Raw genomic sequence first — 15,260 nt, forward strand, 5'->3', positions numbered from 1 at the left:
CCATGTAAATAACTTCCCTCCCTTCAGCCCTAGCATACAGTCCCAGTTAAATAACTACAACTCCCAACATTGCTCTGCTTCTCACACTGAGTAATCTACCCCTTCACTTACCTCTCCTCATGTTGCAGACCTCATCACAGCTTCTTCCCAGGACTTCTCTTCACTGCTGAGCCGTTCTCTCCTGCACTGGTCACATGACAGTGACATCATCGCAGGTCCTTTTCAGCTACTGCATTAAGAACTGATCACATGGACTGTGATGTCATCACAGGTCCTTCAGATCTTGCAGGGCTTTAGATTTAATTGTATTGCCATTGTGAGGATGGCAATACAGTTGGACCTATCTGGCAGGCAGTACATTCGGGTCCTGGGACAAAACATCAGGGGCCCAGGCCCTGAATGTTTTAACCTAGCAACGCCCCTGATTAGATGTATATAATTAAGTTAGCAGGTGAGGTGAGTATTATGATGTGTAGTACCAGTTTAACAGTAAAAAACATTTTTTATTGCGTTGAAATAATTAAGAGCAGATATTAGAGGAATAAAGTCAGGAGAATCTTCCGACATACTGTATACCTCAGGCTGTGACATTGTATAGGCATATGGTGGGATACATCAGTAATAGGCTCCCATTAAAAATATGTATACTAAGCAGTGTATATACTTTTGTATGGAATAGCATAGTCGACTACGCTATTCCATATAACAGAAGGTATACTGATGTATGCAGGGTTGATGGAGGGCAAAATTTCAGTACATCACTTCCGTCAAGTTAATATTGCACTATGAATACATTTGGCATGGTGACATTATATATACAATTAATAGCTGTATTATCTGTGTGTACAGTATATTTAAGACAGTAGGTCTAGTGTTGCTACTTGCACTTTTTTAGCACTATTACATACACACTGCAACACTATCATGCCTGCAGTGTATGCCCCCATTTGTTGAGAACGCTGCTATTATATACTGCAGGTTTTTATTCTCTTTCTGCGGTGCTTAAATACTTCAAAACCAGTAATCAGACAGTTCCTGTATAAGAACCATAACTGGTGTATACGCTCTGCTTATCAGATTCTGCTCCCATTTATTGGCAATACTGTGACATATGAAATTTATGAGCAGCATAGAAGGAAAATGATGCTTCAGTGAGCATCGAGAACCCAGTTCAGACATTGATTATTCAAATCTGAAGACGTGTTATTTTTGTTTAGGTTGCGGGTGGTCCCTCAGAATCAATTCCTCTAGTGGGTCCTATGTATCCCAGTCCAACATTGATGATACCCTTTTTAAGAAGCACCACATTTCCTATTTTCTTTTACAGGGATGTCTCTCCTGTGTCCTTCTGAAGCTTTTTCTTTTGCAGATTTTGGATTGTTTGACCAAGTTTTTGTAGCTGTCGCTGTTGTTGTTGTGACATGGATTCAGCCTGAGACTCCAGTTTATACTGCTGCTCTTGGTACTTCCTGCAAGCATTCTGGTATGTCAGAAAAAGATTCCTGCAATTAAAAGGTATACAACTAAGTACAGACAAGTTTCAAAGAATAGACTAGGAACTGTTTATGATAATAGCTAATTACACCGCTAATAAGTTGTTGTTATTATTATTAATATTTATTATTAAAGCGCCATTCATTCCATAGTGCTGTACATATGAAAAGGGGTATACATACATAATACAGACAATTGCACTAAGCATTAACAGGACGAGTTACAAACTGGTACAGAAAGAGAGAGGGCCTGCCCCTGAGGGCTTACAATCTACATGGTATGGGAGAAGGACACAGTAGGTGAGAATGAAGCTGGTCATGGCGGTATAGAGGCAGCAGGGTCACTGGTTGTAGGCTTGTCTAAAGAGGTGGGGTTTTAGGTTTCTTTTGAAGGATTCCACTGTAGGTGAGTAGGGGTTATTATTTCAGAAGACTTAAAGGTAGGCAGACAATGTCATAGAGCAGCAGGAAATGCTAGCAGAATGCTTGGGTGTATAAGGAGAGGCATTACCAGTAGAAAGAGGGAGGTGCTCATACCGCTCTACAGATCACTAGTGAGACCCCATTTGGAGTATTGTGCGCAGTACTGGAGACCATATCTCCAGAAGGATATTGATACTTTGGAGAGAGTTCAGATAAGAGCTACTAAACTAGTACATGGATTGCAGGATAAAACTTACCAGGAAAGGTTAAAGGATCTTAACATGTATAGCTTGGAAGAAAGACGAGACAGAGGGGATATGGTAGAAACTTTTAAATACATAAAGGTAATCAACAAGGTAAAAGAGGAGGGAATATTTAAAAGAAGAAAAACTGCTACAAGAGGGCATACAATGGGCCCCTACACAGAGGAAGGGGGGAGTATACTTATTTAAAATATAACTTTTAATATAGTCTAGAAGTGACAGAATAATAGGACTCACTACACATTGTAGACATACATACATGGATAAGACCAACTTAATGGTGCCTAGCTGGTATAGATAAAAAAATTCTGCTCCCTCGGTGAGGACGCGAACAGTCTTACCAGACCCTTTGTACATAATGGGAAAGGTTCCTTGATGACAGGAGGCAGGAAACACTGGGTGTATGCCGGGCAGGAATAGGTGCTTCTGCTGTGTGGCCGGGTAGATCAGACAGTAGGAATGGTCCTATATAACCCTAACAAGGTGAAGGGGGTTATTATGCTTCTACCTGTCTACACAGAGCACTCACCTTTGAAAAGGCGACCCCGTCCGGTAGCCTGTCCCTATAGTGGACCTGTACCCTAGAACTACAGATAATTTACCAGTGATAGATGGATGATGATACTTCCAGTGGTCTCCCGACGTGGCACGTTTCTGTCCGTGACTTCTTCAGGGGAATGACTGCAGGAGGTAACAGGATAGCCGCAGGTATCTGACAGGATAGCCGCGGCTGGTTCATTACACTGTCACCCTCAACCATAAGGGTCTCATTTGTTTGGGATTACTATATCCCCCAGACCGTCCTGTACAGGACTACCCCTCCTGTGCCACACTGCATCCCACCCTGGGATTGCAGAATACAAGCTTTTATAGCTTGTCCTTTTCCCCAGTGTCCAATCAGCCTAAGGTCAGATACCTGCGGCTATCCTGTTACCTCCTGCAGTCGTTCCCCTGAAGAAGTCACGGACAGAAACGTGCCACGTCGGGAGACCACTGGAAGTATCATCATCCATCTATCACTGGTAAATTATCTGTAGTTCTAGAGTACAGGTCCACTATAGGGACAGGCTACCGGACGGGGTCGCCTTTTCAAAGGCGAGTGCTCTGTGTAGACAGGTAGAAGCATAATAGCCCCCTTCACCTTGTTAGGGTTATATAGGACCATTCCTACTGTCTGATCTACCCAGCCACATAGCAGAAGCACCTATTCCCGCCCGTCATACACCCAGTGTTTCCTGCCTCCTGTCATCAAGGAACCTTTCCCATTATCTACAAAGGGTCTGGTAAGACTGTTCGCGTCCTCACCGACAGAGCAGAATTTTTTATCTATACCAGCTAGGCACCATTAAGTTGGTCTTATCCATGTATGTATGTCTACAATGTGTAGTGAGTCCTATTATTCTGTCACTTCTAGACTATATTAAAAGTTATATTTTAAATAAGTATACTCCCCCCTTCCTCTGTGTAGGGGCCCATTGTCTGCTCGTCACTTCGGAGTGTTCTCATAGCCTGTATTGATTCAGTGCTCTGATCAATCTTTACAAGAGGGCATAGTTTTAAATTAGAGGGGCAAAGGTTTAAAAGTAATACCAAGAAGTATTACTTTACTGAGAGAGTAGTGGATGCATGGAATAGCCTTCCTGCAGAAGTGGTAGCTGCAAATACAGTGAAGGAGTTTAAGCATGCATGGGATAGGCATAAGGCTATCCTTCACATAAGATAGGGCATGGGGCTATTCATAGTATTTAGTATATTGGGCAGACTAGATGGGCCAAATGGTTCTTATCTGCCGACACATTCTATGTTTCTATGATATGTTGGGGTAGTGAGTTCCAGAGTGTGGGGGATGCACGGGAGAAATCTTGGAGGTGATTGTGGGAAGAGGTGAAAAGAGGAGAGGAGATAAAGAGGTCTTGTGAGGATCAGAGATTGAGTGTGGGGATGTGTCGGGAAAGTAGCTCAGAGATGTAAGTAGGGGACAGGTTGTGGACGGCCTTGTATGTATTTGTTAGTATTTTGAACTGAATTTGCTGGGCAATGGTGTGCCAGTGAAGGGATTGGCAGAAGGGAGAGGCAGAGGAGTAACAGGGTGAGAGGTGGATTAGTCGGGCAGCAGAGTAGAGGATAGATTGAAGGGGTGCGAGAGTGCTAGATGGAAGGACAAAGAGGAGAATGTTGCAGTAGTCTCGGCAGGAGATGAGGGCATGTACAAGCATTTTCGCAGATTCAGAGTTGAGGAAAGCGTGGATGCAGGAGATGTTTTTGAGTTGGAGGTGGCAGGTGGTGGAAAGGGCTTGGATGTGCGGTCAGGAGAGGGCAGAATCCAAGGTCACTCCAAGGCAGCGGACTTGCTTGACTGGGGAGAGTGTGCAGTCATTGATCGTGATAGATAGGTCTGTTGGGGGGGTTGAGCAAGATGGGGGAAAGATGATGAATTCCGTTTTATCCATGTTAAGTTTTAGAAAGCGAGAGGAGAAGAAGGATGATATAGAAGATAGACATTGTGGGATTCTGAATAATTAAGTGGTGATGTCTGGACCAGAGAGGTAGATTTGTGTGTCGTCAGCATAAAAGTGATACTGAAAGCTATGGGACTCTATGAGATGTCCCAGGTCAAAAGTGTAGATAGAGAAGAGCAGGGGTCCTAGGACAGAGCCTTGCGGGACACTAACAGAGAGGGAATGAGATGAGGAGGTGGTGTGAGAGTGGGAGATGCTAAACATCCGGTCTGTGAGGTATGATGTGATCCAGGAGAGGGCCAGGTCAGTGATGCCAAGAGATGAGAGAGTTTGCAACAGGAGGGAGTGGTCGACAGTGTCAAAGGCAGAGGACAGGTCAAGGAGATGGAGGAGAGAGTAATGTTTTTTGGTATTCGCTGTTAGTAGGTCATTGGTGACTTTGGTAAGGGCAGTCTCAGTCAAGTGGTGGGGTCGGAAGCCATATTGTAGCTGGTCAAAGAGGGAGCAGAAAGAGAGTTGGGAGGACAATTCTGAATGGACATGTTGTTCAAGTAGCTTTGAAGCATACGGAAGAAGTGATATGGGGCGATAACTGGACAAAGAAGATGGGTCAAGTGAAGGCTTTTTGAGGATGGGTTTAATGGTAGCATGTTTAAAACCAGAGGGGAAGACACCATAGGTTAGTGATAGGTTGAAGAGATGAGTTAGGGCTGGGATAAACACTGTGGTGAGGTTAGGGATTAGGTGTGATGGGATTGGGTCAAGTGCACAGGTGGTGAGATGTGTTCTGGAGAGTAGAGTGGTGAGTATTTCTTCTGTAATGGTGGAGAAGTGGGTTTTGGGAAAAGAGGACTGAGCAGTTGTGTGGAGGGTCTGTGGGGACTGTGTACCGAAGCTTTCTCTGATGTTGACTATCTTTTGTTTGAAGTATGCAGCATTGTACTCAGCTGAGATGAGAGGAGAGGGTGGGGGCGCTGGGGGACAGAGAATGGAGTTAAAAGTGTTAAAAAGTTGTTTAGGGCTGTGGGCCAAGGAAGATATGAGAGATGAGAAGCAGGCCTGTTTTGCATCAGCGAGTGAGGATTTGAATATCAGCAGGGATTGCTTGTATGCGGTAAATTGATCTTTAGAATGGGATTTCTTTCATCACCGCTCAGCAGCCCTGGAAACTTGTCTCAGTTTTTTGGTCAGGTTGGTGTGCAAGGGTTGTCTGATGATTTTTCGGGTTTTGTTGTGTGTGTGGGGCGCAAGTCCAGAGCTGTACTTATTGTGGTGTTATACAGGGTGGTGGCAGCCAGGGCCATCTTTAACGCGGGGCAAAAGGCCCCAGTTGCTCCTGGGGGGACAAGGCAGCTGCCTCTTCAGCCCCGCGGGCCACTGGTGACGTGGGGGGCGGCGGCAGGGCTCATGGAGATGAGCGCTTCCATTGTGGAAGCGCTCATTTCCATAGTCACCTATATCGCCGTCCTCAGGACAGCGATACAGATGGAAGTGCTGCCGCGGGGCAGGGGAGGGAGAGGCTTCTTCCTTCCCCGTTCCTCTGATAGGCTGCAGGCACTAGGTCTGCAGCCTATCAGAGGCTGGTGCAGGCGGCGCAATGACGTCATCGCACCGCCTGAGTCGTACAGCACGGGACACAGGCCGGAAGAGGCCTGCATCGCATCACTGCCAGCCTGATGGAGGTTAGTATACAGTCAGGTCCATAAATATTGGGACATCAACACAATTCTAACTTTTTTGGCTCTATACACCACCACAATGGATTTGAAATGAAACAAACAAGATGTGCTTTAACTGCAGACTGCTTTAATTTGAGGGTATTTACATCCAAATCAGGTCAACGGTGTAGGAATTACAACAGTTTGCATATGTGCCTCCCACTTGTTATGGAACCAAAAGTAATGAGACATAATAATAATCATAAATCAAACTTTCACTTTTTAATACTTGGTTGCAAATCCTTTGCAGTCAATTACAGCCTGAAGTCTGGAACGCACAGACATCACCAGACGCTGGGTTTCATCCCTGGTGATGCTCTGCCAGGCCTCTACTGCAACTGTCTTCAGTTCCTGCTTGTTCTTGGGGAATTTTCCCTACAATTTTGTCTTCAGCAAGTGAAATGCATGCTCAATCGGATTCAGGTCAGGTGATTGACTTCACCATTGCATAACATTCCACTTCTTTCCCTTAAAAAAACTCTTTGGTTGCTTTTGTAGTATTCTTTGGGCCATTGTCCATCTGCACTGTGAAGCGCCGTCCAATGAGTTCTGAAGCATTTGGCTGAATATGAGCAGATAATATTGCCCGAAACACTTCAGAATTCATCCTGCTGCTTTTGTCAGCAGTCACATAATCAATAAATACAAGAGAACCAGTTCCATTGGCAGCCATATATGCCCAGGCCATGACACTACCACCACAATGCTTCACTGATGAGGTGGTATGCTTAGGATCATGAGCAGTTCCTCTCCTTCTCCATACTCTTCTCTTCACATCACTCTGGTACAAGTTGATCTTGGTCTCATCTGTCCATAAGATGTTGTTCCAGAACTGTGAAGGCTTTTTAAGATGTCGTTGGGCAAACTCTAACATGGCCTTCCTGTTTTACATCTTGTGGTGAACCCTCTGTATTCACTCTGGTGAAGTCTTCTCTTGATTGTTGACTTTGACACACATACACCTACCTCCTGGAGAGTGTTCTTGACCTGGCCAATTGTTGTGAAGGGTGTTTTCTTCACCAGGGAAAGAATTCTTCGGTCAGCCACCACAGTTGTTTTCCGTGGTCCTCCGGGCTTTTGTTGTTGCTGAGCTCACCGGTGCATTCCTTCTTTTTAAGAATGTTCCAAACAGTTGTTTTGGCCACGCCTAATGTTTTTGCTATCTCTCTGATGGGTTTGTTTTGTTTTTTCAGCCTAATGATGGCTTGCTTTATTGATAGTGACAGCTCTTTGGATCTCATCTTGAGAGTTTACAGCAACAGATTCCAAATGCAAATAGCACACTTTAAATTAACTCTGGACCTTTTATCTGCTCATTGTAATTGGGATAATGAGGGAATAACACTCCCCTGGCCATGGAACAGCTGAGAAGCCAATTGTCCCATTACTTTTGGTTCCTTAACAAGTGGGAGGCACATATGCAAACTGTTGTAATTCCTACACTGTTCACCTGATTTGGATGTAAATACCCTCAAATTAAAGCTGGCAGTCTGCAGTTAAAGCACACCTTGTTCGTTTCATTTAAAAACCATTGTGGTGGTGTATAGAGCCAAAAATGTTACAATTGTGTTGATGTCCCAATATTTATGGACCTGACTGTAAGTGTTTTTTTTTTTATATTGTACTACTAATGGCACATGATTGGGGTGCATTTATGGGGCACCTATTACTGGCAAATGATTGGGGGGGGCATCTATGGGGGAACCTGTTACTGGCACATGATTGGGGGGCATGTATGGAGGGACCTGTTACTGGCACATGATTGGGGGGCATCAATGGGGGCACTTGTTACTGGCACATGATTGGGGGCATCTATGGGGGCACTTGTTACTGGCACATGATTGGGGGCATCTATGGGGGCACATGTTACTGGCAAATGATTGGGGGCATCTATGGGGGCACTTGTTACTGTCACAGGATTGTGGGGCATCTATGGGGGCACTTGTTATTAGCACATGATTGGGGGCATCTATGGGGGCACCTGTTACTGGCACATGATTGGAAGGCATCTATGGGGGAACTTGTTACTGGCACATGATTGGGGGGCATCTATGGGGTACTTGTTACTGGCACATGATTGGGGGGCATGTATGGGGTACTTGTTACTGACACATGATTGGGGGGCATCTATGGGGGTACTTATTACTGGCACATGATTTGGGGGCATCTATGGGGGCACTTGTTACTGGCACATGATTGGGGCATCTATGGGGCACTTGTTACTGGCACATGATTGGGGGCATCTATGGGGGCACTTGTTACTGGCACATTATTGGGGGCATTTATGGGGGCACATCTTACTGGCACATTATTGGTGGCACTTTTTACTGGCACATTATTGGGTGACGCTATGGGGCATCTATGGGGCACTTCTTACTGGCATATTATTGGGGGCACTATGGGGGCATCTACTGAGACCACAAAGAAGGGGTATTTTATATGGGGGAAGGGGGGAGAGGAACACTATGGGTGCTACTACTGAGGCCACAAAGAAGGGGTATTTTATATGGGGGGCTCTGTATAGGGGCATTTTATACTGGGGCACATTATGGTGGGTACTATGGGGAAGGGGAGAGAGTAGTTCTATGGGCTCATCTATGGGGGCACTAAGAAGAAGTATTTTATACTTGCAAATTATGGGGGACACTGAGGGCATCTACTAGGGCACTATACTGTATATGGGGCATTTTATACTGGCACATTATGGGGTCACTAGGAATAAGGGGGGAGAGGAGCACTATGGGGGCATTTACTGGGGGCACTATATAGTGGTATTTTATACTGACATATTATGGGGGCACTATGGGGACATTAGCTCAATTGGGGGCATTAAAAGGGGGTATTTTTTGCACTGGCACAATATAAGGAGAATTATTACTACTGGGGGCATTATGATGGGCTTTATTACTACTGGGGGTCAATGGGGAACATGATTACTAGTATGGGCACTATGGGAGCATTATTACTTCTGGGGCACAGTGGGGACATGTTGGGGGCACTGTATGAGCACTATTACTACCATGTGTGCTCTAGCAGAGAATTATTCCTATTGGTGGGACTTTTGGGAGCACTATTACTGTGGGGGCACCTTGGCACAGTATCAGCTTACCACAATTATTTTTGGGGGACGTTATGTTTACACTATTAGTGTCAGGAGCACTATTTGCTGGGCGCAGTTATTTTAGGTCACTGCGTGCCACTAATTATTGAAGGGCACTATCTGCATGGTACTACTATTATCAGGGGGTTTATCTGTTTCTGCAGTATAGTATTGGGGAGCACAGCAGCACAGTATTGGGGATGGTAGGATGATTTGTCCAGAAGATGGGAGGATGATGGAAAAGTAGTAAACTAGGATTTTGTTTGTCAAACTGAGATGAGAAATGGCTGAAAAATGGTGGTCTGGTCTGAAGGTCTGAAAGGAAAAGATGAGGAAAGAGAACATCTACATCAAAGAAACATCACTGGATGTAAGAGGTATGTGGCGCTGTATTACCCTGTATGTAGGGGTGGATGGAGGGGTTAGTAGTACAGTACTATCTGCACATTGTAAAAAAAAATAATAATCTGCAAAATACTAAATATTTGTGTCAGAAGTTGTGCTTTTTTAATTTTTAGAATAATGATACAGCCATTTTATTTGATACTTTTTTTTTCTTCTCTATATTAAGGGACACTATAGTCACCAGAACCACAACAGCTAAATATAGTAGTTCTGGTATCTATAGCATGTCTCTGAAACCTTTTTAATATAAAGACTGCCTTTTCAGAAAAAAAGGCAGTATTTACATTACTGTCAAGGAACACCTCTAGTTTACTACTCTGCGAGGTGTGTGGATTTTTTTTTGTGTGTGTTGTGGTGGAGGGCGTGATAGCATGCTAGGCTGTGGGAAAGCAGGATCCAGGAGGCCCAAGTAAATTCTTGCCCAGGGTCCAATCAATATTAAAGACGGTCCTGGTGGCTGCACCTGGGTCTTGGAGAGAACAAATAGCAGAGAGTGGCAGAAGAGAGTCAGAAAACAAGCGAAAGTCGAGATGTTTAAGGTTCCTGCGGGGGGGTGCTAGTGTGTGGACAGGGGGAGCAGCAGAAGAGACCAATGAAAAGAAGGTGAATAGGTTGTGGTCAGATAGGGGCCGAAGGAGGAAGAGAGTGATAGGAGTTTAGAGGCGGCTAAGTGGCAGGTGTCAATAGGGATGTTGAAGTCACCCATGATGATAGTGGGGATGTCGGTAGAAAGAAAGTGTAAAAGCCAGGTAAATGACAGCTATTTGGAGGATGCAGAGTAGATGCGAACAGAGTGTACTTAAAATGAACTGAGCGTAATGAAGGGTGGCAGTGGATTTGGGCTGTAGGAGCAGGTGTCTGATAGGAGAAGACCAACTCCTCCACCATGTTTTCACCCGGGGTGGGGGATGTGAGTGAAATAAAATCCACTATATGAGAGTGCAGCAGGGGAGGAGGTGTCAGCGGGTGTCAGCCATGTTTCTGTGAGACCCAGAAAGGAAAGTTTTCGAGAGATAAAAAGATCATGAATGTAGGACAGTTTATTACAGACAGAGCGTGCATTCCATAATTCTCCTGCAAGAGGAACCAAAGGAGCAGGGGTCAGAGGAATGGTTATTAGGTTTAAGGGGTTGCAGAATGTTGTAGAAGGAGATTTGTAGTGGGACGTTGAGGTGATAGTGGGGATTTGCTGAGGGGGGGCTGGATTTGGAGAGATATCACCAGCAATAAGGAGAAGCAGAGAAAGTGTTAGTAGGTAAGAATAAGAGAGGGCATGAGGTATCTGTGTGTGTTTGGGAAGGAAGTGTTTTACGTTGCCAAACAGGTTTGTGCAAGTGGTCAGATAAGAAGGTAAGATGGAGGGAGAGATGAATAGTTCCTTGCTAGGTGAACGGATGTAGGGGGTTTTCAGGAGGTTTTTGGAAAAGTGGGAAGAGTAAGATAAAAGATTGAAACATTTTTTGCATTAACCACTTCAGCCCCCAGTGCTTAAACACCCTGAAAGACCAGGCCACTTTTTACACTTCTGACCTACACTACTTTCACCGTTTATTGCTCGGTCATGCAACTTACCACCCAAATGAATTTTACCTCCTTTTCTTCTCACTAATAGAGCTTTCATTTGGTGGTATTTCATTGCTGCTGACATTTTTACTTTTTTTGTTATTAATCGAAATTTAACGATTTTTTTGCAAAAAAATGACATTTTTCACTTTCAGTTGTCAAATTTAGCAGAAAAAACGAGATCCATATATAAATTTTGCTCTAAATTTATTGTTCTACATGTCTTTGATAAAAAAAAAATGTTTGGGTAAAAAAAAAATGGTTTGGGTAAAAGTTATAGCGTTTACAAACTATGGTACAAAAATGTGAATTTCCGCTTTTTGAAGCAGCTCTGACTTTCTGAGCACCTGTCATGTTTCCTGAGGTTCTACAATGCCCAGACAGTACAAACACCCCACAAATTACCCCATTTCGGAAAGTACACACTCTAAGGTATTCGCTGATGGGCATAGTGAGTTCATAGAACTTTTTATTTTTTGTCACAAGTTAGCGGAAAATGATGATTTTTTATTTTTTTATTTTTTTTCTTACAAAGTCTCATATTCCACTAACTTGTGACAAAAAATAAAAAGTTCTATGAACTCACTATGCCCATCACGAAATACCTTGGGGTCTCTTCTTTCCAAAATGGGGTCACTTGTGGGGTAGTTATACTGCCCTGGCATTCTAGGGGCCCAAATGTGTGGTAAGGAGTTTGAAATCAAATTCTGTAAAAACTGACCAGTGAAATCCGAAAGGTGCTCTTTGGAATATGGGCCCCTTTGCCCACCTAGGCTGCAAAAAAGTGTCACACATCTGGTATCTCCGTACTCAGGAGATGTTGGGGAATGTGTTTTGGGGTGTCATTTTGCATATACCCATGCTGGGTGAGAGAAATATCTTGGCAAAATACAACTTTTCCCATTTTTTTATACAAAGTTGGCATTTGACCAATATATTTATCTCACCCAACATGGGTATATGTAAAAAGACACCCCAAAACACATTCCTCAACTTCACCTGAATACAGAGATACCAGATGTGTGACACTTTTTTGCAGCCTAGGTGGGCAAAGGGGCCCATATTCCAAAGAGCACCTTTCGGATTTCACTGGTCAGTTTTTACAGAATTTGATTTCAAACTCCTTACCACACATTTGGGCCCCTAGAATGCCAGGGCAGTATAACTACCCCACAAGTGACCCCATTTTGGAAAGAAGAGACCCCAAGGTATTCGCTGATGGGCATAGTGAGTTCATGGAAGTTTTTCTTTTTTGTCACAAGTTAGTGGAATATGAGACTTTGTATGAAAAAAAAAATGAAAAAAAAAACATCATTTTCCACTAACTTGTGACAAAAAATAAAAAATTCTAGGAACTCGCCATGCCCCTCACAGAATACCTTGGGGTGTCTTCTTTCCAAAATGGGGTCACTTGTGGGGTAGTTATACTGCCCTGGCATTCTAGGGGCCCAAATGTGTGGTAAGGAGTTTGAAATCAAATTCTGTAAAAAATGACCAGTGAAATCCGAAAGGTGCTCTTTGGAATATGGGCCCCTTTGCCCACCTAGGCTGCAAAAAAGTGTCACACATCTGGTATCTCTGTATTCAGGAGAAGTTGAGGAATGTGTTTTGGGGTGTCTTTTTACATATACCCATGCTGGGTGAGAGAAATATCTTGGTCAAATGCCAACTTTGTATAAAAAAATGGGAAAAGTTGTCTTTTGCCAAGATATTTCTCTCACCCAGCATGGGTATATGTAAAAAGACACCCCAAAACACATTCCTCAACTTCTCCTGAATACAGAGATACCAGATGTGTGACACTTTTTTGCAGCCTAGGTGGGCAAAGGGGCCCATATTCCAAAGAGCACCTTTCGGATTTCACTGGTCAGTTTTTACAGAATTTGATTTCAAACTCCTTACCACACATTTGGGCCCCTAGAATGCCAGGGCAGTATAACTACCCCACAAGTGACCCCATTTTGGAAAGAAGAGACCCCAAGGTATTCGCTGATGGGCATAGTGAGTTCATGGAAGTTTTTATTTTTTGTCACAAGTTAGTGGAATATGAGACTTTGTATGGAAAAAAAAACAAAAAAAAAACCCATCATTTTCCACTAACTTGTGACAAAAAATAAAAAATTCTAGGAACTCGCCATGCCCCTCACGGAATACCTTGGGGTGTCTTCTTTCCAAAATGGGGTCACTTGTGGGGTAGTTATACTGCCCTGGCATTCTAGGGGCCCAAATGTGTGGTAAGGAGTTTGAAATCAAATTCTGTAAAAACTGACCAGTGAAATCCGAAAGGTGCTCTTTGTGATATGGGCCCCTTTGCCCACCTAGGCTGCAAAAAAGTGTCACACATCTGGTATCTCCGTACTCAGGAGAAGTTGGGGAATGTGTTTTGGGGTGTCATTTTACATATACCCATGCTGGGTGAGAGAAATATCTTGGCAAAAGACAACTTTTCCCATTTTTTTTATACAAAGTTGGCATTTGACCAAGATATTTATCTCACCCAGCATGGGTATATGTAAAAAGACACCCCAAAACACATTCCTCAACTTCTCCTGAATACAGAGATACCAGATGTGTGACACTTTTTTGCAGCCTAGGTGGGCAAAGGGGCCCATATTCCAAAGAGCACCTTTCGGATTTCCCAGGCCATTTTTTACAGAATTTGATTTCAAACTCCTTACCACACATTTGGGCCCCTAGAATGCCAGGGCAGTATAACTACCCCACAAGTGACCCCATTTTGGAAAGAAGAGACCCCAAGGTATTCGCTGATGGGCATAGTGAGTTCATGGAAGTTTTTATTTTTTGTCACAAGTTAGTGGAATATGAGACTTTGTATGAAAAAAAATAAATAAATAAAAAATCATCATTTTCCACTAACTTGTGACAAAAAAAAAAAAATTCTAGGAACTTGCCATGCCCCTCACGGAATACCTTGGGGTGTCTTCTTTCCAAAATGGGGTCACTTGTGGGGTAGTTATACTGCCCTGGCATTTTCCAGGGGCCCTAATGTGTGGTAAGTAGGTAAATGACCTGTGAAATCCGAAAGGTGCTCTTTGGAATGTGGGCCCCTTTGCCCACCTAGGCTGCAAAAAAGTGTCACACATGTGGTATCGCCGTATTCAGGAAAAGTTGGGGAATGTGTTTTGTGGTGTCATTTTACATATACCCATGCTGGGTGAGAGAAATATCTTGGCAAAAGACAACTTTTCCCATTTTTTTATACAAAGTTGGCATTTGACCAAGATATTTATCTCACCCAGCATGGGTATATGCAAAATGACACCCCAAAACACATTCTCCAACTTCTCCTGAATACGGAGATACCACATGTGTGACACTTTTTTGCAGCCTAGGTGGGCAAAGGGGCCCAAATTCCTTTTAGGAGGGCATTTTTAGACATTTGGATACCAGACTTCTTCTCACGCTTTGGGGCCCCTAAAATGCCAGGGCAGTATAAATACCCCACATGTGACCCCATTTTGTAAAGAAGACACCCCAAGGTATTCAATGAGGGGCATGGCGAGTTCATAGAAAAAATAATAATTTGGCACAAGTTAGCGGAAATTGATTTTTTTTCTCACAAAGTCTCCCTTTCCGCTAACTTGGGACAAAAATTTCAATCTTTCATGGACTCAATATGCCCCTCAGCGAATACCTTGGGGTGTCTTCTTTCCAAAATGGTGTTATTTGTGGGGTGTTTGTACTGCCCTGGCATTTGAGGGTCTCCGCAATCATTACATGTATGGCCAGCATTAGGAGTTTCTGCTATTCTCCTTATATTGAGCATACAGGTAATGAGATTTTTTTTTTTCCGTTCAGCCTCTGGACTGAAAGAA

General features: G+C 43.7%; 1 protein-coding gene across 4 annotated transcripts in view; it reads right to left on the reverse strand.

Annotated features, from left to right (window-relative positions):
- Nucleotides 1–360: 360 nt before the first annotated feature.
- LOC120989401 (colorectal mutant cancer protein-like) overlaps nt 361–15,260 on the reverse strand; it is a 167,863-nt gene continuing 152,963 nt past the window's right edge. For all 4 annotated transcript variants that reach the window (XM_040417475.1, XM_040417477.1, XM_040417476.1 and 1 more), the window contains one exon: nt 361–1,502. In XM_040417475.1, the coding sequence (XP_040273409.1) occupies nt 1,322–1,502 (181 nt within the window). In that variant the 3' untranslated portion in view covers nt 361–1,321. The remainder of the gene's footprint in view (nt 1,503–15,260) is intronic.

The sequence above is a fragment of the Bufo bufo genome, chromosome 2, assembly GCF_905171765.1.
Source record: "Bufo bufo chromosome 2, aBufBuf1.1, whole genome shotgun sequence".
Classification (NCBI taxonomy): domain Eukaryota; kingdom Metazoa; phylum Chordata; class Amphibia; order Anura; family Bufonidae; genus Bufo; species Bufo bufo.